The sequence below is a fragment of the Emys orbicularis genome, chromosome 24 (genome assembly GCF_028017835.1).
Source record: "Emys orbicularis isolate rEmyOrb1 chromosome 24, rEmyOrb1.hap1, whole genome shotgun sequence".
Classification (NCBI taxonomy): Eukaryota; Metazoa; Chordata; order Testudines; family Emydidae; genus Emys; species Emys orbicularis.
The window spans coordinates 14,245,735-14,271,976 of record NC_088706.1 but is presented as its reverse complement, the minus strand read 5'-3'; the positions used below and the strand labels follow the sequence as shown (position 1 = coordinate 14,271,976).

The 26,242-nt window shown below is 44.7% G+C and overlaps 1 protein-coding gene across 2 annotated transcripts; it reads right to left on the bottom strand.

The window, feature by feature from the left end:
* Positions 1 to 1,941: 1,941 nt before the first annotated feature.
* On the bottom strand, positions 1,942 to 26,063 carry SUGP1 (SURP and G-patch domain containing 1). Of its 2 annotated transcripts, none has more exons than XM_065421956.1 (14): positions 26,008 to 26,063; positions 24,743 to 24,914; positions 23,827 to 23,930; positions 23,130 to 23,357; positions 20,597 to 20,720; positions 19,427 to 19,530; positions 17,433 to 17,556; positions 14,689 to 14,993; positions 8,431 to 8,537; positions 7,534 to 7,711; positions 7,090 to 7,196; positions 5,903 to 6,048; positions 4,233 to 4,362; positions 1,942 to 3,095 (listed from the first exon to the last, which is right to left on the bottom strand). In XM_065421956.1, exons 1-14 carry the CDS (start codon positions 26,030 to 26,032, stop codon positions 3,069 to 3,071), a joined length of 1,881 nt encoding a protein of 626 aa, XP_065278028.1. In that variant the 5' UTR covers positions 26,033 to 26,063; the 3' UTR covers positions 1,942 to 3,068. The 2 variants fall into 2 exon arrangements, with proteins under 2 accessions (XP_065278028.1, XP_065278029.1); XM_065421957.1 differs by having other exon boundaries at positions 23,130 to 23,354.
* Between the last annotated feature and the right edge of the window lie 179 nt (positions 26,064 to 26,242).

Genomic DNA, 26,242 nt, shown 5'->3' with positions numbered 1-26,242 from the left:
TTATTAAGCAACAATTCAAAGTACAGGCAGTTGTACACGCACTGATTAATAGCAGTGGGCGTGACACGACCATCTCTGTGCACAGAGGGAATGCAGCTCTGCCCCACCTCACACATTTGTGGGGTTTTAGTGCTTGTGAAAGGTACTAGATTATCAGCCACAGAGGCCAAAGTCCCATTTGCTCCCACACAAGCACAGAAATGTAAGCATCCCCCCAGCACTGCACTACCAATGCACTCTGGGTTACGGCAGAGGAATCCCATCTGGGATTGAGAAGGGAGTTTGAGCTCCCTGGGCCATCCAGTGGTTAAAGTGTGTAACTTTACTATCTGACTGTAAACTCCTCAGGGAAGGGACTGTCACTGTCCAGCGCCCACTGGCACGGGGCATGCATCCTGCCTGTGACCGCTGGCTGCTCCCACAAGTACTGGACAATAAAGTAAAATAAAAAATGAGGACAGGCACATACCTTAGGTTCCAAATGTAAGCACATACCTTAGGTTCCAAATGTAAGCACACTTTAGAATTACTATTACAAGTAAGGAATCTTTCCTGTATTCTAATTATCCATTTGAACATCAAAGTACCAATACATCTACCCCTTGCTAAAAATGTGGTTTCACGTGTCTCTGTCCCCATGCCATTGGCCACAGCTATGGTCAGCAGGGAGATCCCCTCCTTATAAACTAGAAGGGGTGTATGGCAAGGCATTCTCTGTGGGGGTTCAAGACTCTGGAACATGCTCTCATTTGGTTAGAAATAGACCTGGGCACACTAAAAAGACAGTATGGTAGGATTTGGGAAGAAGGCTGAGGACATGCTTCCTAGATGATAAAGGGACAGAAAGGTGTTTGTGGAGGTGGCGGGCTGAGCTCCAGTTGAATTGATCATTTGATGCTGCTGAGATATAGATGTTGTGTTAATGGTGCATTTGGTGTTTTTAATTATTTAAATTGAAATAAATAAAAGTTGAGCCAGACGTGCCCACACAGAGGAACAAAGCTTGTGCCAATGTAGAGGGTACTTCTGAGAAACAAGGCCATTGCCATATTGGTGTGTGTTGAAAGAGGAATACAGAACATCTGCCAACAGAAGAGCGGGTAGGAAAAGCAGGGTATACTCACTTTTCAAGAGAGATTTGCAAACCATGGAAGAGTGAAAACACTTGGCAGTCTCTGCAGCATTTGATTAGCTGTAGATATTTCACCAGCTGTTTAAAACAAGAAACCTGCAGAAGCACCAGTCTGCACTGCCTTAAAAAACCATCCCTAATGGCTGGCTATGAGGGATTCTCAATATATTATTACACCTATACTTGAAGTGAACATTCTGAGAATGTGCCCGTGTCTCCAGCGGCCATCCCCACGGCTATGGGATTGGGCCTTCAGGCCACATAGGTAGTCACTGGAATTCAATGCTGTTAACTTTACGAAGCCCAGGTGACTTGAGCGGCAAGCTCTGTTCCCTGCGGTGCTTTTGGTCTTTCATAAATGTGGAAACGTTGTTAAGAAGTTCTGCTTTGTTTCATTCACGGCCAAAGACCCAGCATGTGGAGAGGAGAAGCAACAACAGATCAGCACACCCCAAAACTGTGAGGCTCATAAACTAAATGGATCAACTAAACTCCTCAGGAAAGCCTGAATGTCACAGCAGCCTTAATGGCTTTGGGAGAAGCTCAGCCACACCAGTGCCCTGCCAAAATTTCCTACCTTTATTACCTAATGTTTCATAGTTATTGCCCATGTGCTGATTAGCCCCATCAGCTGCAATACCCCATTGTGCAAGCTGTAATAAGCGCACCTGTTACACTGGCGTATATCACTGCCAGGAATGGATCACATATTTCTTAGTTGCAAGCCGGACTGCCTGTGCTTCCGAGGTGCCCATCCATTTTAATTTTCCCATGATGAACTCATATCAAATTGACCAGTCTGTTTTTATTTTTTATTGAAAGCCAAGCCATTAACTCTACATCATTGAGAAAGGTTAACAAAAAAGTGAATCACATACTAAATGGTAAGATTTTGGTATCAGGGGCAAACAACAAACATTGGGAGGGGGGGAAAAATCTTACAATTTGAGATGTTTTGAAAGAATACCACCATGGGGCTTTTTGTTCACCCACAAAAACCTGTGGCAAGGCCACTGTTTCTGATCAGTCTGTGATAAAAAGCTGGGGGAGCAGATGGGTGAGAGTTTGTTTACAGCCAGAGCAGAGGAGAGTTGCAATGCAGCGGTGTTTCACAGACCAATAAAAATCCACTGGCCTTTAATAACTGAGGTTTGAAGGCCTGGTTCTCTGCCACCCACATCCACAGAAAGGATCGGTGGGCCTCTTGTTTTGCTGAAAGTTGTGTGTGAATTTAGTGTTCAGGAAAGTGAGAGACTGATGGAACTGGCACTCAGCAAATTTCCCCAGCAGGTCTCAATCCCCCACAGTGCCGCTCTGTGCATTGCTCAAGACTGTGTCTTCTACCAAGCAGAGATAAAACAAATAGGCACTGGGATTGCAGTTTCAGCTGGAGGCCAGACTCTTTATATTTGTGACGTAATACAGGATTTGAACTCAGATCTTCAGGGGAAAAGGCTAGTCAACTAACTGATACTCACCTTTTGGGATAAAGGGGGCTGCCTCCTATATATTTTTAATAAAGCTACGGCCAAGGCAGCATAGGCTGCATATCTGAGCAATGAATGCAAAAAACACAAAAGATGTATTTCTTGGCAAGTAACATGGCACTGAGCAATAAACCAATGGAGTCCCTGAACTATTCCCATTAGTATCTTTGGCGCTACCCTTCTGTACAGGAGAGCACCGTGTAAAAACCCCCATTCTCACCTGCTCTCTTCTCCTTTGGGATACCATCCCAGGCCTTGTTATGATGCAGTTGTCATGGCACTCAAGTGTGCAGTGAGTGGGCTTCTAGGCCTTTGTTCTGGGTGAAAGAGGTCACTGTGACTTTAATAGATTTTACAATATTTGCAAAAAAAAGGATGATAATGCAGTTTTGTAACATTTCACAGTAAAATTACAACAGTATTGAAAATACTTTGTCCTGAAAACATTATCAGTAGTAAGGTCGCCTCGGATTGTTCTGTAGAAAAGGGAACAACAACAACAACAGAAGATTAATTAAAATTGCAACTTGAACAGAACAATGACCATGTGAGCTTAATTAATATTAATTGGAGGACTCCACTGAAATAGGAGGTTTCGAGGGGTGAAATCTTGAGGTTTCCTCTGGAAAATTACAAATGGAATGCAACACTAAGTGGATTGGCCTGTTGGATGTAATGCAGAGTCACATGCAAACTGATAAGCTTTTTGCCATGAGAAGAATGATTATTCAACATAAAACATGCTGGGATTCAAGGACAAACCATCAGCTTCTTTTGTGTGCAGTGTTTATACTTGCCACATAAAGCTTCCAGCTAAATGCAGGAACTTTTGTCTTAAAAATAATAGCAAGGAGAGCTGACTGTCAGGGGTGTTGTAGTATTCATGATTTGATTCAACACAAGAACAGAACCAAAAGGAAAATCTCCTAGTGTGAATTGTTACAGTCATTTCCCTGTGACTGTTACTTTATTTGTTCTATTAAAATGGAACTCTTGGGGATATTTAGGAATATCCTCTGATAAAAAGATACAATTCAAGTGCTTTACAAACATTGAGTCTCACATTCTACACACCCTTTCCTGAGGCGAAGGGGTAGGTTAGACTCAGCATCTCTATTTTACAGGTAGGAAAACCAATACAGGCAGGTGATTTGCCCCAGGTTGCCGAGTGAGCCAGCTGCAGAGCTGGGAATAAACTCTTGGGGTGTGGATCTCCATGGCTCTGCCCCTTGTGCAGTTATTTACATCCATATCAAGGGAGTGGAAACCCCGACACCCCATTTGGTACTATTTTACACCCACTTTATACTATGTAAATGGCTGCACAATGGGCAGGACAAAGGAGAACGAGGCCCCGGAGTCCCAACTCCTAGGTCCCTGTGCTAGCCGGAGCCTGCCTCAGAGGGGTGCTGTGGAGATTAGTTGGTATTTGGGAAGCACTTTGAAGATGAAGGGCCATACCGTGTCCTCTCTCTTTTTACACAAGGCAAAATTGGCCATAAAGGTAAAATACTGTTGAGCACTAATATGTTCCCCCCTGGCCCCTTATAGGATATGGGCAGAGACACTATTGAAGCTTCACTATGTCTGAAGTGTGTTAGGAGTCACCTCACCAAAGGGTTGGGTCGGAACCTGTAGGCCAACATCATTCTTTTACGGAATGCCTCATACTCATCATCTTCCTTCGATAGCTCGGCGGGACGATCAATGCCAAACCCAGCTCCATCCACAGCAGTGGTACCCCTGTTTAAAAAAAAAAACAACAACAACCCCTTTCCAGTTAAGTAGATGCTAACAGATCATCTTTCTGCGAATCAGAAGAACCCACCACCTCATACGATCTGCCCTCTCTAACCAGGGCACAGAGACCAAGACTAAGGGACTATGTTTGCATCCCACAGGCAAAGACAGACCTGCAGCAATCAGGGTAGCTAGTTTTGACCTCAGAACAGTGCAGTGCTGTTACAACATTACAATCTCATTCCTTCAAACAGCAAACCCCACTGCTGTAGTGAGAAGCTGCAACGTAAATACAGCTCTAGTTAAACAAAGGGTTAATTAAGCATGTAACAGGGATAATTCTCAATGCTTCGGGTGCCTCTCTAGTGAAGGATCCCCTGCCCTGCTTCTTAGCCTCTGGCAGACAAGGTGACCAAATGCAATGATCTGAACCTTGCTTATTTAAGGAATGAGCATTAAACAGAAGGTGGCTACCTCGCACCCCCAAAAGGGAGTCACTGGGAGATAAATCAGTATTCTTCCCTGTGCATCAGACAGCTCCCTTGCCTTTCCAAGTCATAGACCTCGGAGAGGACAGAGCCTAGTAAGTCACATTTTGCCCAACTCTGTGCAGTGCAGGATTGCTCCCTGCAGCATATTCAAGAAAGGGGCAGTGGAAGCCTCATTAATCTGTACACAATAATCTCTCCCCACAGCTCTTGATTTAAGTGGGACACCACTTTACCAGATAGATATTCCTGAGAGAAAGGAGCTGAAATGCTTTGTAGAGACACTTCATCTGTGTTTTCCACTAGATATGCACAACTGTAGTTTATAAAGGACCCACTGGATAGGAAACATTCTTAATTGCTTTCATCATCAATATTTAGTTTCCCTATAGTCCAGCATACATCACAAACAGCTGGTCATTCTGATCCACTTTGGATGCAATTACTCTTTATTATCCCAAAAACACTCGAGTAAGGAAACAGACTGATGTCCAGAGGGTTGGCATGCACACACAAGCTTTCTGCTTGGTACTGACGTGGCTTTTAAAAGCAGTTGGAACAGTACCATCTACTGGCAACTGCCTTCGACGAACAGCACACCAGAGAGCAGCAAGTCTGCATCAGAGTTCTCCAGCTGCATAAGGCATGCATTGGATATTTAATCACATACAGCACTTTACAAACATTGATCAATCCTCACATGGCCTGTGTGCGGCAAGAAAGCACTACTCCCATTTTAAAGATGGGGAAACTGAGGAACAGAATATATGTCTCAGAGGACGGCAGTGAGAGTCAAGGTTAGAATTCAGAAGCTCCTGGCCCATGCTCAGATCACAGATCATCTATCTTGTGCAAAGTAACAAATCTAATTCTGGAACCAAAAAAACCTCCATAGTTTTTTTTTTCTTTATTAAGAAGGTTCTATGCACCGTCCAAATGATGAACTACAGCCACATTTATTCCAGCTACTTCCAACAAGCTGGGATGGGAGCATCAACACCTACCTGACAGAAAAGGACTGAATCAACAGAAGGAAAATACAGCATTTTGCTTACTTGCTGACTGGATTTTTAATCCCCTGTCCATCGGAGCCAAGCCCATCACCCTCCTTCCAGCCCATCTTCATCAGCATTTGGTAACCTATATTCTCCACGGTCAGTTTGAATTCCTTGTACTCAGAATAATCTGGTTCGCGACCTTCCTGCAGGGCAACAAAAGGCAATACGAGTTACACTGCATTACTCCACTGGAGGAGGGGAGCAGGGAAAGCACCACGTAGGGGAGATTGGTGTAGGCCTGGCAAACCGGGACAATTAATAATTTTAACAAAACTTCTTGGGATTCCATTGCTAGTGCACCACAGGGGAGGAAACAGGTAAGCCATACAGCACAGCAGAGCCACCCAGAGTCCAAAATGTAATCTGCAAGGTGCAGGGAGTGCAGCTCTGGGATTCAATTGAGAAATAGTAGGGTTCTGAATTGGAAGCTGCTCACTGGACCGGCTCCAAAGATGGCTCTTATTTAAAAAGAGATCTTACCTCAGGCCCCAGCTCCAGTGCTGGCTACAAAGGAACACTATCAAGGATGCCAGTAGCAAGTTGTACAACTATGAGTTGGCAGGAACCAAGGGCTCTGCATAGGCTTTATATTTTTGCCTTATTACACTTGTCTGGCTAAAAATTCCAATTTTCCCTGCCTGGTATTAGTGATTGCTTATCCTGCTCTGACAGCGGAACTGCAGACTTGTCGGCAAGCAGTCTAAAAGCTCGGTCTGTTTCACTGTAATGTCACTAGTGCCCTGTCCCCCTTGCTGACGTGCTATTTTGTCACTCGGCTCAGCCACGCTTCCCCGTGAATCACAATAGATCAGTGACAAGACCCCTGGGGGATGGAGTTGTTTTTCCTTTAGTCGCCAGTGGTGGAAGAACACCAGCATCGCATAGCTGTGCTGAATCAGGACACCAGCTCTTTCCAAAGGCTGATGCCAAGAGGTTTAGCACCAAGTGCAGACATTTCTGCAAGTGGATGGGAAGCCTGTACAGGCTTAAAGTATTAAAAAAAAAACAACAACCAAAAACTCGCTTGCAAAGAAGCTATACTAGTAAGTGTCTCACAGAACTGCAGGCAGCCTACTCTGGTAAATGGTTGAAAATGCTTGAGTTGTTTCCCTCAGTGCTACCAGACAGGTCAGATTTCTGCTGGAGAGTTTCACTGTGGCCTAGGAGACTGTCGCTCATTTCACCTTTAATGCCTTGAACGTCTCCATGAATTTCTCCAGCTCATCAGGTGGCAGGAAGTCTCCGATGAAATGCTTCCCTCTGCCCATCTGAGTCAGTTGCTCGGCCCACTCTGCTCAAGACATGGAGGGGAGAAAAAAAAACACATAGTAATGATCAAGTGTCCTTTTATAGCACCTTTGACCTCAGGATCTCAAAGTGCTTTACAAAGCATTAAGCTTCACAACCCCATGTGAAGTGGGTGTTATCTCCATTCTATGGGTGGGGAAACCAAGGCATGGAGAGGTTAAATGACTTGCCCAAGGGCACTCAGTGAGTCAGTGGCAGAGCTGGGAATGTCCTGACTCTAATCCCCTGCTCTAGCCACAAGATCTCATACTCCATTCCATGGAAATCGCAGCACAGCAGCAGAACAAGAGAAAATCCAGTGCTGTGGCTTTTCCACCCACCTCGTGTCTTGTCCATTTCCATGCGTCGAAGCTGATGTTCCCATGTCCCCAGTTCATTGTCTACCTCCTCATCGCTGTCGTAATCATGCTGGTGCTGCTGAACCGCCTTTTCCCACATCACCTGCATATCCTGCATGGCTCGCTTGTGTTTCATGATCATGTCATACATCTGCTGCATCTAGGGAAGCAAAACAGCAGCCTGCTCAGTGAGGCAGCCAGTCTGTAGGCAGCAGAGTGGACACAGAGAGGTCTCTAAGTTCTGCAATGTAGCACATGGCTGCCTTATCTATGAGACAGAAATGCAGGCCACGAAGACTACAAATCCCAGCAGGCAATGCTGAATCAAACTGCCAGCAGCCTGCTGCTCAGGTCAAACAGGAGCATCACCTGCTGGCATGTTTGAGAGCTTCACCCATATATTAACAATGCAGGTAGCTGCCTTTTTGTGTAGGTTGTAGTTTAAATGCAGCCCTCATGATCCCAAAAGTGGCCAGTTATGATCCCCTGAACTACAGTAACACAAATCTCAGCAGGGAAGAGAAGTGACACAATAAGCCTTCCAGACATTGGGCTTTAGTTGGAAGGGGAATTAAGTCCCACATGGATAGCATATAAGAGGAAAGGTGAGCTCACAGGCAGAACACTCTTTTGTTTAGTGGGGAGATGGGTTGGCTGGATTTTGCTCATGTCCCCCTATGGTCTAATAAGGTATTTCTGCTGACCACAGCATCATCTGATACTTACGAATCCAATATGAATCCAAGAGGTTTTGTTTGTTCGGCCCCTGGGAAAATCTCCGTTGTCTATCTCCACCCCTGTTTCCTCCCCTAACCCAACCATGCTGCAATGCAATGTGCTGCTGCACAAATTAGCTTAGAAATCATTTCCTGGCATTACCTCCTGCTGCTCCTTCAGCTGTTTCTTCTGTGCATCAGAGAGCTCTGTCACACCCACCAGTCCAACCGGCTTCCCTTTTTCATAACCAAGACCCTTGAGGTCCTGAACTGAAATAAGCAAATGTTAAAGATTTTCAAAAAACTGAGCCAGCTGTTCAAGACAGAGGAACCATATCCCAACATCTTATCTGTTAAAATCTTACAGTCTGTTTCATAACTCCAGCATTAAGATGCTAAGCTGCACAACAACTCCCAGTAGAACTTTAAAGAGTCTCGGAAGAAAAAGACTCATTAGGTAACACTCCACCTCCTGGCCAACTCAGAACTGTTCCCTATATTTATATTCTCTAGGGCTTTGTTCTGTCTAGTTTCAGATATTCCCCAGCTTCCCTTGGGAAACTATTCCACAAACTTGGAGATCACACTATCAGGAAGTCTGTCCTCCCAAGCAGGCCAACATTACCCTCTCTTAATTTAAGTTTATTTCTTCTCATTAAGTTCCTTTATGAATCTCCCTACCACAAAGAAACTGGTATTTAATTATACAGCATTAAGTGCCCAGCAGATTTTGGCCTGTCAGTGTATTGCTCAGTACATCTATGCAGTAACTGTACTGCGTTTACTATGTGAATAGCTACCAGTCATTCAGAATGATAAATGATCACACCTTTTTTGGAAATTACCACTCCCTACTACGTGTTTAATTTCTCAGCTACAGATTTCAGAAGCATTGCCAAGGACATCAGACCTCCTGCCTTCAAAGAGGAGACATATTTTAAGTCTCAGCTTGATGTCTCCATTAGTGTATCTCTGTTCTGCTTCACCTGGGTCTCAAGCTCCTGTTTTGAAATTATTTTACCTGCTGTTGTATTGGAAAGGCCCTGCAATTAAGTTTTAAGATCAGTAGGGCAGGGCCCTGCTGATTTTGAATGGCCATTCAGTGCTGTGCATAGGGGCATTTTAAAATTGCAGAATGCTCTCTCTTTAAAAAATATTTCTGCAGCAATAAAAACAAACAATCAAAAACATTCCTGGGGCAGCGAAGCCAAGATTTACAATGAAGAGCAACTTTCAAGGCTTGTCTATTTCTAACTAACTGGGCTGACAGCTCCCGTTTTAAACATCCAAGAGTTGCAGTTAAATATTTAAAGGATTGCAAAAAACCCCACACGAACCCTGCACTTCAAAGTACATTATGTTTTTCAATACAAGGGGGAAGGATTTTTTTCTAGTGGCTACAAGAACCTCATATTTAATGAGAACCAAGGCTATGGCTAAATGATGCTTCATTAATTATTCACTATCAATTAATTATGAAGCCTGATAATAATAGGATCATTGTTCATGACACCAAATGTCTGTGCAGATGGTAATTAGGTCCCAGGGGTCATCTCTCCAGTTCTCTCACTCTCACTTAGGGCAATTGATCAAAGCGCTTTATCCCCTTCCCCACACGGTCATGTCATGATCTGGAAAGTGGCTTCCTTAGCACTGCCTCCAAACAAGAACATAAAGCAGTCCAGCAGTTCATGCTCGTATGGCCGAGAGCACTTGGATACTCATATAATCAGTCTCAAGAGCAAACTGTGTATATTGAGTTAGGCAGAAACATGGCAAGAGATTTTCTAAGAGAGAATTCGAAATAAACCGGCTCACTCCAGGCCCTGCGAAGTACACCTCTACCCCGCTATAACGCGACCTGATATAACATGAATTCGGATATAACGCGGTAAAGCAGCGCTCTGGGGGGGCGGGGCTGCGCGCTCCAGCGGATCAAAGCAAGTTCGATATAACGCGGTTTCACCTATAAAGCAGTAAGATTTTTTGGCTCCTGAGGATAGCGTTATATCGCGGTAGAGGTGTACTGAGTACGCCCTCAATTCCCAATGAAATAATAGCAAATAAAAAACCAAACCTATGCATAAAATTATTGGACAGAGGCCCTTTAAATAAAGCCCATGATTCTTCTCTCACAGACACCAGTGAGAATCAGAAGCAGCTCCACTGAAGTCACTGAGAGAAGACTGGTGAGAGGAGAATCAGGCTCAAAATGTCCTTGGTGAGACTGGGACACTTTAGTGGCAGCCTCAAACACAGGGTGAGCCCCGTTCTCAAGGAACAGAAAGCCTTTCTTTGGCTACATTGAAGAAATCCGTATGACCTTCACAGAGAAGGTCAGCAGCTGTTTGACTTAGCCTGAGAGTTTAAGCCATCTAGAACTAACAGCACAACACAGCTCAGGAGGCCAATGTGTCGGCAAGCCTCCAGGGAAAGCCTTAAAAGGAGAAAGGTGAGACAGAGTGTCTTCCTTTCCATCCCAGACATACAGTACACGTCTTTGCTCCTCTTTGTACTAAAACTGTACACCCGGTTTCATGGAACCAACATATTACCTTGCAGCTCCAGGCCAACATGACAATAACATGCTGAAAGACCTATTGTTCGTGTTTAGCTCTGTGCACCAAGGCTAATTAAAAAAATCCCTCAAAGTGACACATATTATATGCAGGCAAAGTTGACAGAAGGAAGAAAGTCTTTGGTGCAGGTGGGAAAACTACTGTAGAACAAAGCCAAGACAGTTGCCTGGGCAACTTGTATCAATCTGCACATAGTGCAAAAGTCAGCATACTTACCTAAACCTGGACCATGGGACTTAAAGAATTATCCTGGGCTCACTAGTGCCATGCAAACAGGCAGAAGATGAGGAATTGCTCCTCAGCCTGGGAAAAATTGCTGCTTTCATCATAGGAAAAGTGTGTCTTGCAAAACATTAGCTTTGGCCACAACAAGGTTAATGGTGCAATTTGTATTTGAAGCATCTAGCAGAAGACTGCCAGAAAGTTTACCCCTACCCACATGCCTGGAGAGGATGTCTCCTTCCTTTCACTACAAGTGCAATCACTCTACAGCCAAAGGGAGCTATTAGCTGCCTGACTTGACTCGATATTCTGAAGATCATATTAATTACAACTAGACAGATCCAAAACAGCGCTCCACCCCCAATCCAAAGTTAGCATCAGACATGCCCAGACAACACTCATGAGTTCTCCTGTATTTCCCTAGACTTTACTAATTAATAGCATCCCTGTTCTATTCAGCATTTTGAATACATCACTCACTGCAGTATACAAACTGCTAAGTGTCTAAACATCAATATATGTAAGAGGAGCATCATATCGGTCCAAAAGGGCCATACTACACTCTCCACTCTGCACGATACTGATTTAAGACTGAAACCTGACAGGGAACGAATGAGGGTATGTCTAAACTACCTGCAGGATCGGTGGGTAGTGATCGATCTATCGGGGATCGATTTATTGCATATAGTGTAGACACGATAAATCGATCCCCGATCACTCTGCCGTCGACTCCGGAACTCCACCACGGCGAGAGGCGGAAGCGGAGTCAATGGGGGAGCAGCAGCCGTCGATCCCACGCCGCAAGGACGCGAAGTAAGTGATTCTAAGTCGATCTAAGATACATTGACTGCTGCTACGCTATTCTCGTAGCTGAAGTTGCGTATCTTAGATCGATCCCCCTCCAGTGTAGACCAGGCCTGAGAAATAATAAACAGTCCTTGTCTAACTGTCCAAGGCTCCAAAGCAGCACCATTTACTCAGAAGATGGGGCTGGGGAGGCATGGACAAGAATCATCTTAAGCATGTTTTGTGGCTCTAACTCCAGCAGAGCCATGGCTATAATTTGGTATTCTAGTCATCTGTCAAGTTAAAGATGTTAATTCTAGAAGAGGATTATTCCATCTGAACCAATAAACACTTTCCCTGCAGAGCATTACCACAGTGTTAATGGTCAATTTCTTATAACTGGCAGATTGTTTGCCATCTTTTCTTTTACTTGACACAACGCCCTGTGGAAAGTGAGCATGCCACCTGTCTAATTAAGAGGAAGCGAACACGGAGGTTAAAGGAAAAAGCAAATGATTTTAGCAGGAAGATACAAAGGAATGTGCGGCTGTAAGATTCTATCAGAACCCAAGTGCAGCATGATGCGCAAGGCAGGAATTCACTTATTTTATTATGACAGCATCTGCCCAGCTTTGGCTTTTTAACTTTAAAAAAAAAATGTATTAAAATAGATAAACGAAGGTGTGACAACCCACGTAACCTGGCTTTTACACATGTTAGATTTCTGTCTCACTTGGAAAAGGAACATAAGATCAGACCAGTGGTCCATTTAGCCTGGTATCTCATCTCCCTCCAGACAGAGCTGGTTGAAACTCAAAATTTCCATTTTGCGGGAAGTTTTGACATTTCAAAATTTGTTTTAATTCCAAACTGTATCAGTGCTAAACTGTTTCATTATAACACAAACAGGAGATACTGATCTAGAAAAGATAAGATGTGTCAATGAGTGCTAAGTAGCAGCTGCCCTTCGTGATTTTAAAAATAAAATATCTCAACTATTACTGATGTCGTAAAATAATGTAAAAATAAAAACCCCCATAAAATAAAATTCTAAATGAAGTTTTCCAAAATGAAACATTTGTTGTTTCAAAATATCCCCCCTTCCAGGAATTTTTGTTGAAATCAACATTTTTTTCAAGATGTTTAGATTTCAATGGAAACAGCGTTTTTCATCAAAACATTTTGACGAAGGATGTCTGACCAGCTCTTTTCCTGATCCCTGTGGCCATCAGCTGACACTACACTACACTTACCCTTTATCTTGGCCATCCAATGTTATTAATGGCCATGCAATTATCCAGTCTCTCTTAAAACCCAGCCACAATACATGACCCAATGACTTGCTGTGGCAGTGAATTCCACAGGCAGAACATATGCACCTATGAACTCACTCTGCAGCTCAGAAAGACAGTAGAGCTTGTTTTCTATTATCCTCACCACTTCATCTGCCCTATTATTGCCTCCTGCAAAGAGTACAACACTTAGTCATACCAATACCCCTCCTGTAATTTGTTGGCTCGTCTCTTTCCATTGCCTCCCTCATCTCTGTTCTCTTCTTCCTCTTTTTTTCTGTCCTATCCACATCCTTTCCCCTCATCACACTAGATAGGCAAAGTATTCAAAGACAGGCTCTTAAGTTGCACCTGAAAAATGCCTGCATTCATCAGTTGCACTTGAAAGTCAGGCATTCATGTGCACATAGCCAGCTCACCATCTGACTCATTACCTATCGACACATGCATACATGGGACATAAGCGTTTACATTTTGCAGGCACAGGAAGAGCGCCCCTATTGGAAAAAGAGTCCTCTCATGTCTGATGTGAGTTGCACCCCTAAAGGGGTCTGCAGCATGCTGTCCTCAGAGAGAAATCACAACCCTGGATCAGCATGCAGTCCCATGACTTGAAATAGGCCCTGGAAACCAAACATTGGAAACTGGCAGCTTTGCTTGCATCCCTTAGCGCAGTGGTTCTCAACCAGGGGTACGTGTACCTCTGGGGGTATTCAGAGGACTTCCGGGGGTACATCAACTTATCTAGAGATTTGCCTAATTTTACAACAGGCTACATAAAAAGCACTAGCAAAGTCAGTACAAACTAAACTTTCATAGACAATGATTTGTTTATACTGTTCTGTATACTATACACTGAAATGTAAGTACAATATTTATATTCCAATTGATTTATTTTATAATTATATGGTAAAAATGAGAAAGTAAGCAATTTTTCAGTAATAGTGTGCTGTGACTTCTGTATTTTTGTGTCTGATTATGTAAGTTTTTAAGTGAGGTGTAACTTGGGGGTACACAACACAAATCAGACTCTTGAAGGGGTACAGTAGTCTGGAAAGGTTGAGAGCCACTGCCTTAGCGCCATGAGCAAAGCTGTTTATGTTTAGTTACTTTTCTGACCCGTCATCATCGAAGAGAGGATAGAAGAGCTGCCCAAGGATGTTAGCCTGCCATGGGGAATAAGCGGAGTTCATACTTCAACATTTGTTTTCTGACCGTCTCTATTCCTGAAGTGAAATAGCCCTAAATGGCATGGAGGCTGAGGCTACAATGAGCTACAGCTCAGCAGAGTTTTAAAGATAACTGGAAAGCGATAAGATTCCAATCCCCAGTGTCAATGAGATAAAGTGGTTTATCTGGATTTGCACACCCGGAGAGTTAGCTGCTAGACTTAGCTGAGAGATAGAAGGTTGCTGACTGGGGAGATTACAACAAGAGATAGACTCCCAGGGTATCCTGTTTACAGAGCCAACTGAGTTAGGACAGATCACAAGCGACCAGGAAAAAAAAAATCCAGTCATTCCCAAATACAGAACCACTAACCTGACAATGGGGAGGGAGAAGAGTTCAGCTCCTGCTGGGCAAGCTCTGGGGGGGGCAAGTCAACCTTTTCCTCCTCTGGCCCCCATCTGCTTTTCCTCCTCTTTTTAGAAGCGGCTGCAGCCGGCTGTTTAGAGGAAGCTGGAGAGGATGACGACGACGATGGTGTGGCCTCAGGAATGCTCTTGTGTTTCAGGTTGGGTTCTGGCACAAAAGGTGTCCCTATGGAGTTGTTCTTGGCCTTACGGAACTCCTCCAGCTTCTGCCGGTAATACTTGTAGCCTTTGCTGTTTGGTTCATATAAAAACCTAAGTTTAAAAAAGAAAATGTTTGGCGTGCAACAGTTCAATTTAGAGATAGGTCTAACAGTGATCTGGCCAGGAACTCTCCTCCCCACATGTGCTTCTTCAAACCCACTTCTTCCACTTCACCCCTGGATACTTCTCTCCTCTCTGGTACCTCATTTGCCTGTGGTGCAGAGGATAGGGACTTTATCTGCTGTTTGTAAATGCACCATGGCTAATGGTTATAATACCATAGAAATACAGAGAATAAGAAGGTGGTTGTTCTGGTTAGGTATCTGATGCCTTTACAAGATCACATTGTCAGTGGAAACACAAAATTCCCCCGCCCCCCATCCGCCCACTGTACTCCACACAGCCTGTTCCAGTTCACCACAGACGTGTCTTCACCTTACCAAAGAGACAAATGGACTAGTGGTTAGAGCACACTCCCACTCAAGTATTCAGATCACCAGACAACACCTTACTGACACTAAGAGTCATCTTATGTAAACCCCCCACACCCAGAGCTCACTGCCATAGGCTGTAACCTCATGCACAAATAATGTCTTTTCCCTTTTGGATGGAGGGAAAATCCTATTTCAATCTCTGTGGGAGGAATAGGAAGTGTCTGCAATCTAACAGCCACACAGATTAGACACACTCAGATTTGTTACAAATCTATCCACTGCTTCCCTCACTCCCTTTTCAATTTAAGCATTTTAACATAAAACCTTGACTCCCTTCAAACTTCCCCATCCCTCACTCTTCAGAGGATCAGTTTATTATTGGATACAGCCTCTCATCAGGAGACTGTTGTGTTCTTGCAGGAGAACATCCTCAGGTAGGTAATAGGTCCTTTCCGTCTATAACTGCATGATTCTACACAGGCATATGCACACATGTGTCTCTGCGGTATTCTAAAATTCACCGCGGTGTGACCTCGCATTCCCTAACTCAGACAAAGCTGCTGCACACTTCAATGGGCATCGGTTCAGGGTAGAGAGTGGAGTGCAGGATCGGACCCTCCATGAGCAATACATGAACTAACCCAAGCAGCAGGCCCAGATGGGATTCCCAGCAGGGCTTTAAGGGAGTTAAATGACAAAGTGGCTCAGACGCTGGCACGTCTGTCTGAAATGCCACTAGACACAAGGGAGCGGGGGGCTCCTGAGGGCAGGATGGCAGCCAATATAATGCCAAGATTTCAAGAAGGAACAGGCTAATTAAAAACGGGGGAGTCTAGCTTCACTCCCATGAAACCTATTGTAATCCCTTGTAATGGCAGAAACAATGAGCTGCTTGGGTGAGAAGAAAAACTAGGCAGTTCCAAGTGGGGGTTGTGAGGAATGGGGTCTGTCAGATAAACGGATGAGAAATTTTCCAAAGGGTGGAAGACGGGCTCTTCCTGGAATTCAATTAAGGCACCCTACAAAGCGGCAGTGAGTATCAGCACCAGGTAGAGGTCATGGGTGAAAGGGAGCTGCAGGGAAAGGTGTAAAAGATTAGAATCAATACTAGTGCATTGTCATGGAAGGGAGGAAGTGAATGCACAATTAGGGAAATCAGACAGCAACAAATGCCAGTCAGTTTGTTTAGACTATTTTCTGCTCAGAAATGGCAGTCTTGGGCTGGGATTTGGGCTCTAGGCTTGGTCAGCTACAGGAATGTCCTGTAGCAGGAAATAAGTAGAACGACAGCTGCGAGTGCTTGCACTGGAAAAGGGGTGACCTACCCGCCACAAAGCAGTGTCCATTATTTATAAAACGTTTTGGGTGCTACCGTAATACGTGCTGAACAAGACGTAGAGGGGAGACAGCGCCAGCACCCAAAATTTACAATCCTATGCCCTGATCCTCCAATGAGCTTTGTGCAGAGGGACCCCTGTACCCATGCAGAGCTCAGAGGAGAATCTGGGTCTAAGACAACAACGACAACAGACTAAAGGGAGTGAAAAGGGATACAACATACACATCAAGGGATCAGGTGATGGCAGCACATGACTCCAGTGCCATGATATCTAATACAAGAGAAGATGAAATAATAAATATTGACTCATTTCTAGCAGCCACTGAAGCAGCAGCGGGACTAAGGAGCAATATGAATGAGGAGAGGGTAACACATTCCGGAAGTGTGTTCCAGCCACAGGGAAACATGAAACAGAAGCGCAGAGACTGCTGCAGAAGTGAATGCACAGGGCATCGATGGGGTAAAGTGGAAATAGCAAAAAGTAAAGCTCAGACTTCAGGACAATTAAACCACATTAACATGCAGAAAGATGGTGTTAAGTGGTTGGAGCAGGGGACTGCGAAGTTGGACTCCTGGGCTCTATACCCAGCTTTGCAATATAATCATTCTGCAGCTTGTATCCTAAGTCTTATTCACCAGGGTTTGTCCCCTGTAAACCCTGCTAAAAACAAACAAACAAACAAACATGCATACTCAGCTGCAGGCTTCTTCCTTTACCTGAAAGCATGGTTCTCCCGGTTGTTCTGCAAGGCAATAGCTTCCACCTCTGGACCCCCGTCTGCTATGAACCTGGCCAGCTTCTCAGCAAAGTTCTTGGTCTCTTCCTCCTCTGGGGGTGAAACTTTAAGCAGGCTGTCAGTACTGGGCCCAACTCACACACCCAACAGTCAAAAGCCTATCTGTTCTATGGACCCCAAGAGTGGAATAAGGGCAAGAGGAGGGGTTTATTTTTAAGAATAACGTAAAGAAACACAGTCAAACGGTCAAGAGTTCATATCTCTGGGTAAGCGGTGAGGTATCAGCTAGCGCGATGGCTCTGTATCCAGGGGAATGGCCAGGACTTTCACTCTGATTTTCTGCATGCCAGGGGGCAGGTGAGAGTAGGTTAATACACAAGGTAGCTTTCCCCTTCCGAACACCCATATTTGTCTCTCGCACCTAGGAAGGCAGCTAGTTTTGTCCTCCTGTGCTGGATATTTGCCCAATGCAATCGCTCATCTCTAGAGAAGGCCCCCACTTCTGAAGTCAGTGGGAGCTTTGCCAGGATTGCAGCCCTCAGAAATGAGGGTGGCAGGGCAGATGGGAGAGAGAGTGGTTTGTGTTACTCTCATTGTTGTGCTTCTGCTAGCCAGTCTGGGGGAAAAGGGGAAAGCAGTGCTCCGCACACAGCCTTGGTCCCACTCTTACCTGGCGGAGCGAGCTACTGCAGCGCTAGTCCAACGGTACAGAGAAAGCTCCGACCGCGAATACTGTCAGAGCAATTCCCCCTTATGAACAATCAAAAAGTATTTTATTTACATACAACTGCCTTATACGGTACTTCCCATCTTCAGAGCACCATGGCAACAAGGCCTAATGGTTAGAGCACAGGAGTAGGTGTCCAGGCGACCTGACTCGCTGTATGGGCTTGGGCACGTCAGAACATTTCCTTGCCTCAATATCCCATCTGCAAAGGGTGGATAATACCACTTAACTATTAGGGTGCTGCCAGGATTAATTAATTGGGGTTTTCAAAGCACTGTGGACCTAAAAAGCTCTATAAAAATCATTGCTACTGTGTGTTAACTAATAAACCTTCAACACCCTGCACTGGTAAACAGCATTAATTCCTTTCCTTACAGATGAAGAAATGGAGAAGAGAGGTTAAGTGATTTGCCACGGCCACACAGGAATTCTGTGCCAGAGGCTGGATTAGAAGCGAGATGTTCTTGACCCAGAAATCATGCTTAGCTCACCAGGCCACTCCCTCCTTCCCAAAATATTTAATTTTTTGCATTTCACTGCCCAGGACATTAATTCACTGGCAGATCATCTGCTCCCGCTGCTTTTCCACCTAAAGCCACAATTCCCAATTTGCAAGAACTCATCTGTTGGCTATGGAATTATGATGCAAGCAGAATGTAATGGCTTTCAATGGGGAATAAGCAGCAGAAACAGAGGAGTGAATGTTGAAGAAACAAAGACCCTGTTTCCATCTTAACTCATGTAGAGTGAAGTTATAAAGCAAATGAGAGTAACCGAGCAGCAAGACAGATTCTAAATCTATTGTCTTTCAGAGTTGGATCATCATTTTCAGGACCAAACAATGCAGAATCTTCTTCCTTCTAGCTCATTTTCTTGAAAATGTTTGGGAAATACTAGGATACTCTTCCTCCACAGGAAGCAATCCTGCATGCGCTCCGTGTGTTGGACTCGCCCTGATTTCAATGGGACTTTCATAAGTGGAGAGCTCCCAGATCAGGCTCTCTTATGGACCCAGGAAATGAATATAGTGGCATCCGAGATCGATGCCAGGAAACATCATACAACTCCCTTTGTGACAGTGCTTTACTTACGGGCAGCAAGAGACCAACAGCAAGACTAAACTTGCTGCATATTCCACTTGGATTGGTTCTTAAAATGTCTAACGAGCAGTTATAGAGAGCACCGACAAAGACTTTATGATCTACACTTCATGATGGGCAGGTTGTGCTCCCGACCCCCTCATTTACCTTTCTGACAAGAGGACGTCTGCAAACTCTGATTCTCTTTTTTCATCTCTGCTACTTTCTTTCTGTAGTAGAGGAATTCCCTGCTGTTCTTATCATGTAAAAATCTGGAGTGGACGGGAGAAAAAAAGTCACTAAAGCATGTTTTGATCTGTTAATGTTTCTGCTCACTTGGCACAAAACAAAAAAAGACTAGACTAGACAAAATCAGAAGATAAACTACTCTGAAAACACCTTAAATGACTCCATTTATAAATTGTATAGCATAGAACAGTGGTTCTCAGCCAGGATCTGGCACCCCGGGGAGGCAGGGGGGAGGGGAGAACGACTGCGAGCAGGTTTCAGGGTGTCCGTCAAGCAGGACCAATGTTAGACTTGCTGGGGCCCAGGGGAGAAAGCCAAAGCCCCACAGCATGGGGCTGAAGCCCAGGACCCTGAGCTCTGCCACCCAGGGCTGAAGTCAAAGCCTGAGCAATGTAACTTTGAGGCGTCCCCAGGCAATTGCCCTGCTTACTCCCCAAACATCAGCCCTGCAGAAAACCAGTTATGGGGCACAGGGGGGCCGTGGAGCTTTTATAGCATGTTGGGGGAGGGGGTATTCAGAAAGAAAAGGTTGAGAACCCCTGGCATATAACACTTTATACCTGTAAACCTCACAGCACTTTAGGGAGTTAAGCAACATTAGCCCCATTTTACAGATGGGGAAATGATCACCCAGCAGGCAGAGAGGAGAGAACCTATGGTCTCCTGACTCCCAGCCCAGTACTCTTATCCGCTAGATCACAATAGCATAGAGTCAGGGCTCCTGGGTTCTCCTCCTAACTGCTACTGATTTGCTACGTGTCCTCAGCAACGTCGTCGCCTCTCTATACCTCAGTTTCCCCATCTATAAAACAAGGCCAACAACACTCAGCTACCTCAAAGGAGATAGTGAGACATAACTGACTGGTGTTTGTAAAGCGCTTTGAGATCCATGGCTAGAAGGCTCTCCAGATGCACAGAGTATTCTTATGGTACTTTGTGAAAACATATGAAGGAAATGACACCATAAAGATCCAACCCCACTCCTTCCAGAAGATCACAAAGCCCCCGCTCTATGCATGCAGGGCCTAGGTTCTTCACCTAGAGATATAATATGCTGCTTTAGCAAATTAAGGTTGCCCCCAAACTTACGAAAATGCTGGATTATCCTTGTAGTCTTCCATAGCGACCTTTTCTAATTCTGGTCCCCCTTCGGCCACGAACCTAGCCAGCTTTTCCACCACTTTCCGGGTCTCTGCAGCCTCTGGGGGTAAAACTTTAAGCAGGCTGTCAGTACTGGGGTTCAACTCACACACCCAACAGGCACATTACTTCTAAGAACCACAGCGGTAAGACAAGAGTGGGATGGGGATGAGGAGAAAAATGATGAAATGGGGAGCCAGTCTTACACAGCTGCACAAGTTACAAAGCTGAGTTACTCTCAGGCCTTACCCTCCCAGTGGGAAAGGAATGATCTGACTAGAACCTTTTATGAGAGAAAATATAAGATTTGGATTCCTTCCAATTTAGGGTTCAATTGCAATTTGCTATGTAATTAGCTACTAACAATTCTAACACACACATGAAGGGGTGGGGACAACGTGGCTGTTTTTAAAAAGAATGTATTGTTCACGAAGGGGCGCGGATTTCAGCTCCTGAGAAGTCACTCTTTATCCACATATCAGGCACAGTCTGGGCAGTGGGAGCATGCGCTTTCTCACACTGCACCTGCCAGTGTGCCTTAAGGACCATTACCAGAGGGGAGAGAGCGGACTCTCTGAGAAGTTACCCTTTGGCCTCTCTGCTGAGTCTGCCAACAAGGGGCCAATTAATCTTAAGTGTCACAGGAAGTCCAATAAAGGACACATGTTCACTGGGAACTAGATAGAGACCAAACAAATTTCACATAGGCCACTGAACAGCTATCAGATTTGTCAGCACTGACCTAGACTAGATTTTACCCAATGACCAAAAAGCTCCACTATCCTAGCACCAATCCCATTAGCCAATTGGTCTCCCACACTTGTTTTCCAGTTGTTGTAGGGATGTTTAATTCCTGCCTTGGTTTCTACGCTGTTATGTGCAGATCTGCCTGAGCTTTTTGCTTAAGTTTCTGCTGGAAATAGCAATAAGGCTGATCCCATAGAGCAAAAAGTAGTCTTTCTAATGCATCACTACGACCATTTCACAGTTTGTTTAATCACAACACGAAGAAGGTCTGTAAATATGCCCAGACTGACTCTGCTTCTAAACCATTAGTGCACATCATGAATGGAAATTCAATTTACTAGCTGGGAAGCAGGGCTCAATAAGTTTCTCTAAGATCATCTTGGTTCCAAATTTAAATGAGACTTTCTGTTATTTGATATGCTGCAGCATTCTTTATTCTCTTTGATATTCCAACCTAATCAAGGAGTCATAGACCTGGTCTACGGGGTGTGTGTGTGTGTGGTTTGGGGGAAGGGATCGATCTAAGTTACGCAACTATGTTATTCACATAGCTGAAGTTGACATACTTAGATCTATTTACCGCGGTATCTTCACTGCGGTAAGTCGACGGCTGACACTCTCCTGTCAATTCTGCCTGCGCCTCTTACCCTGGTGGAGTACCGGAGTCGACGGGAGAGCGCTCAGTGGTTGATTTATCGCGTCTAGACGCGATAAATCAACCTCCGCTGGATTGATCAATGTCCGTTGATCCAGCGGGTAATGTAGACAAGCCCATAGATCCCAAGGCCAGAAGGGGACATTTGATCATCTAGTCTGACACCCTGTATAACACAGGCCATAAACTTTCCCAAAATAATTCCTAGAGCTTCTCTTTTAGAAAAAAGGATCCAATCTTGATTTAAAGGGTAAAGAAAGAAGCTCACAGTCAAGATGTCCGAAATGGTGATTTCCTAATGAAACTCTGGAAAGATGGGAGGGCTTCACTTCTGTCTGATCTCCATAACATGCTTAGTGTTCAGACAGCCACTCCTGAAGAGGGAGCCTTTCATTTTAAACAATTAAAACAAACCAGATGTGTCTCAAGACCACATTTTTAAAAAAGAATTGTGCACCATCCAGCCTGCTTTCCAGCTGCAGAAAGGCAGACACCCTCCTACCACCACCATCTAACCAAGCTCAACTAAGTAGAGGAAAGATTAGAACACATCCTTCCCCTCCCTACTCCTTAGAGAGTGTGAATTTTGTAATGGTGAAAGGTGCTGGTTTGACAGCCCTGGAGAAGAGAGTCCTCTATTCACAGCATAGGCAATGATAGCGGGAGCTTCCCCCACTCTGGCTAACAAATGTGTATCAGCCCCAAACTGGAGGAACAGTGTCTAAGGGTGTGGCGGGAGTTCACTCTCCATGGTCCAGTAATTCAATCCTCAGCCCCAGTCATGAAGGTGGCAACAAGGGGGCCAATCAGTGTCAATTATAGTGTTTCTATTTTGTGATGCAGACACCTGCCAATTGGGATCTGGGCTGAGAACTACCAAATCACAGCACACGAGAAAGTAAGATCTTTCCAGTGAGAAAGCATCAAGCAATAACTTTTCCCATAAGAAAGACTGTAAACTGAAGTCTGAAGAAGCATTAAACCAAGCTGTTTCCCATTTGAACCCTTACTAATAGGCTAACCGAACCTGCATGCAAAATAAATAAGAGGTGAATTTCAGTTTAATAAGATGTAACTTACTTTTAATTTCCAACCATTGCTCATAATCCTCTTCTTCATCGTCATCTGGTGACTGAAACACACTGAGGCGGTTAGCAACTGGCATCTGTTTGGAATGGGAGTAATTCTTCACTTGGTTCACCATGCTGCTCGTGCCCAAGCTGGAACGTTTCCCGATCAGAATGGGTTTCTTTCCGGTGCTTGAAGCAGAGGTGTTTGCAGAAACGTTGCCAGAACTTGGGGAAGCTTCTTAGAAAAGAAGGTTGGGGGGGGGGAAATAATCAGTGTATCCTTTCTGATTTAACTGAGTAGTTTGCATAGGGCACCAATATGGTTACCACAGTGGATTGTGTTTAATTTTAAGTTTACAGATATTTGTTGGTATACACCAAACTCAGCCAGGCAGCTGAGTTTAAGGAAGACTAGGATCTCCCGGAAATGTTAAGAAAATGCATTTCAAGCTGGAGAACACATCTTGTTAAATACAAATGGTAGCAATGCAAGCTTCTGTACAACATACTGCCTCACCAAGTCAACTTCAACTCAATTTAGAGGGACTACTTCTATTTCAGTATTTAAAGTAACCAATGTTAGCAAACAGTTTGCACTCTCTAACATTGGGCTCTTTAGCGTAAATACACCTTTAGAGCAGCTCTCATGCTGCTGGTGTCACAAAGGAGAAGAGGGAGGACTTCCTGTTGCTCAAGAGTCAACTTACCAGTACTTGATTTTTCCTTCTGCAGCTTAAGAAACTGCTGGAGAAAGCTGCCGTCGTTGGCAAATTTGTTGGAAACAGAGGCTTCGCTTTCACCACTTTCATCTCTAAATAGAAAAAAAGAAGAGAATGAGGTTAGATGCTTCATGTCCTTCCTTGTAGCTCAGAGAGCGAAATAAAATGCCAATAACTGCTAATCTCTCAAGGTGGAAAGGGACCACCTGTCTTAGTACTTCCCAATCATATAGCATTTTCAAAACATTAGATACTAATTAATCTACACAACATCCCCGTTAGGTATTAGTAATCCTACTTAATGGATTGGAAAGTGAAACAGGAAGTTGAGTAAGTCACTTAAACCTGCAATGAGTCATGGTCAGAGCTGGAGTTAGAATTCAGGTGTTTCTGACTCCCAGTCGAGTGCTTGGACTATGTCTCTCTCACTGTACAAAATGCCCCTAAGTTTTCTAAAGCTCCACAGCCACCGAATTTGCTTATTATGGAATTATCTGTGCATCCCATGTATTTCACTCCCCACCCTACTAAAACAGGGCTGCTGCTAGCGAAGTTTCTGTATCATTTCCCTGAGCAGCATTTGTTCAGAGAACTACACTAACCAAACCATGCTAGAGACTAACCCCACAGTAGTTTCCAAAACAAGGTTTACATAATACAAGTATCAGGCAGAAAGCCCCAGGGAAAACATGCTAGAACTCTGCTAGCAACAATCATGTTTATTGTTGTTGCTAGCTGCTCAACCATGGACAATATTTTAGAAAGGAGAGAAGACACTGAAAACTGCCTAGCATAAAAAGATGTTTAATTGTACTAAAGTGGGTTTTTTTTTTAAATCACAGTCATGTATGTAAATGGTTTCTGAAACAAAATTTAGTGACAAAACCCCATGATTCTTACGCACTCATTGAGCCGAGGGGGTTGTTGGGTGGCCAAGTGATTCCGTTTTGCTTGTTGCTCCATTTTGGCCTCTATTTCTTTCTTCTTTTGTGCTATCAATTCCTCTTGATGAAGGATATTCATATTCATCTTCACAGATTTAGATGGCGTAACGCCAAACCATCTGCTAGCTTTTCCTGGAGAAACAAAGTGGGATCAAAATTAAAACCCTTTTCTTCCCTTTATGAGATCATCTAGAGAATTATTAGAGTGCTTATAAATAACTGGAGGGGCATGAGAGAAAAAGCAAACAAGCCACGTTCCCACTTCTACTATTCCTGACTTTTACATCATCTGATTAGGGGACATTTGTTAAGTCCTTTAATCTCTACCTCAGACTTGGTCTACATCTAAAACTTAATTTGACCTAGCTACGCTGCTCAGGACTGTGAACAATTTCACATCCTGTACGACATGGTTAGGTCAACCCAAACCCCACTGTAGATGCAACTAGGTCAACAGAAGAATTCTTCCATCAATCTAGCTACTGCCTTTTGAGGGGGTGGATTTACTACAGCAATGGAGAAACCCCTTCCATCACTGGAGTAGCTGCACTACAGCAGCCTTGCTGCAGGGCTTGTAGTGTAGACAAATCCTTAGATTTGCTCCCTCTAACAGGACCCAACCGTGAGACTTGACCTACATTTTGTGAGTGCTTTAGAAATCCTCAAACAAAAGGTGTTCCAGAAAGACAGAGCATTATTCTATTCGGCTAGAGACTCTCACATACGAGATGACAGTGCTGTCTCCCAAGCTGAAGGGCTTTGCTGTGCATGTATCAATCAGACATTTAAAATAATCACTTTTTAAAAGTCACCCTCATTTGTACAATTACAGCTTTGCAGCCAGAGTGCCGAGGGCGGGAAGGTGGCTGCTGATCGGCTTAGCGGGGAGTTGGGAGAAAGGCTTTTCGCTTCCAGGGCTGGGCTGTGACAGATGGCAGACCCACCGCAGGCGCCCCGCCAGCCCTGCTGCTGAGAGGCCGGGTCTGCAGGGGCGGCCCCTTTAGACGTGCTGCCGGGCTCCAGCCTGGGGAGAGAACGAATGGGGCTGAAACCCCTGAGCTAGACGAGGAGTTAAGCCCCCTGCGACGGGCCGGGCCCTGCTTGGGAGACGGGGCCGTTCCCCCTCCTGGGGATCGGGGCAGGATCTGGGCCTGGCTGGAGGAGGGCCTCTCTCTCAGACAGGCGGGGAGGGAGGGGGCCTAGACTGCGGAGACAACATTGGTACCTGGAGCATCCCGGGAGTTGTCCATTTTGATGTCGTTATCCCACAATGCAACGCGGTTACCTGGGCTTATGGGATGGAAATAGGGGGGAGGGCTAATGCGCCGCAAAGGCGCCTGGGAGTTGTAGTCCTAATTCTAGCAAGCGGGAGGCGGATGGGGTGGGGAATCTGGAAGGCTTAAAGGCCATCTCGCTTCCGTATGTGGCCCAATATCCCACCCTCGCCCCAACAGCCGGAT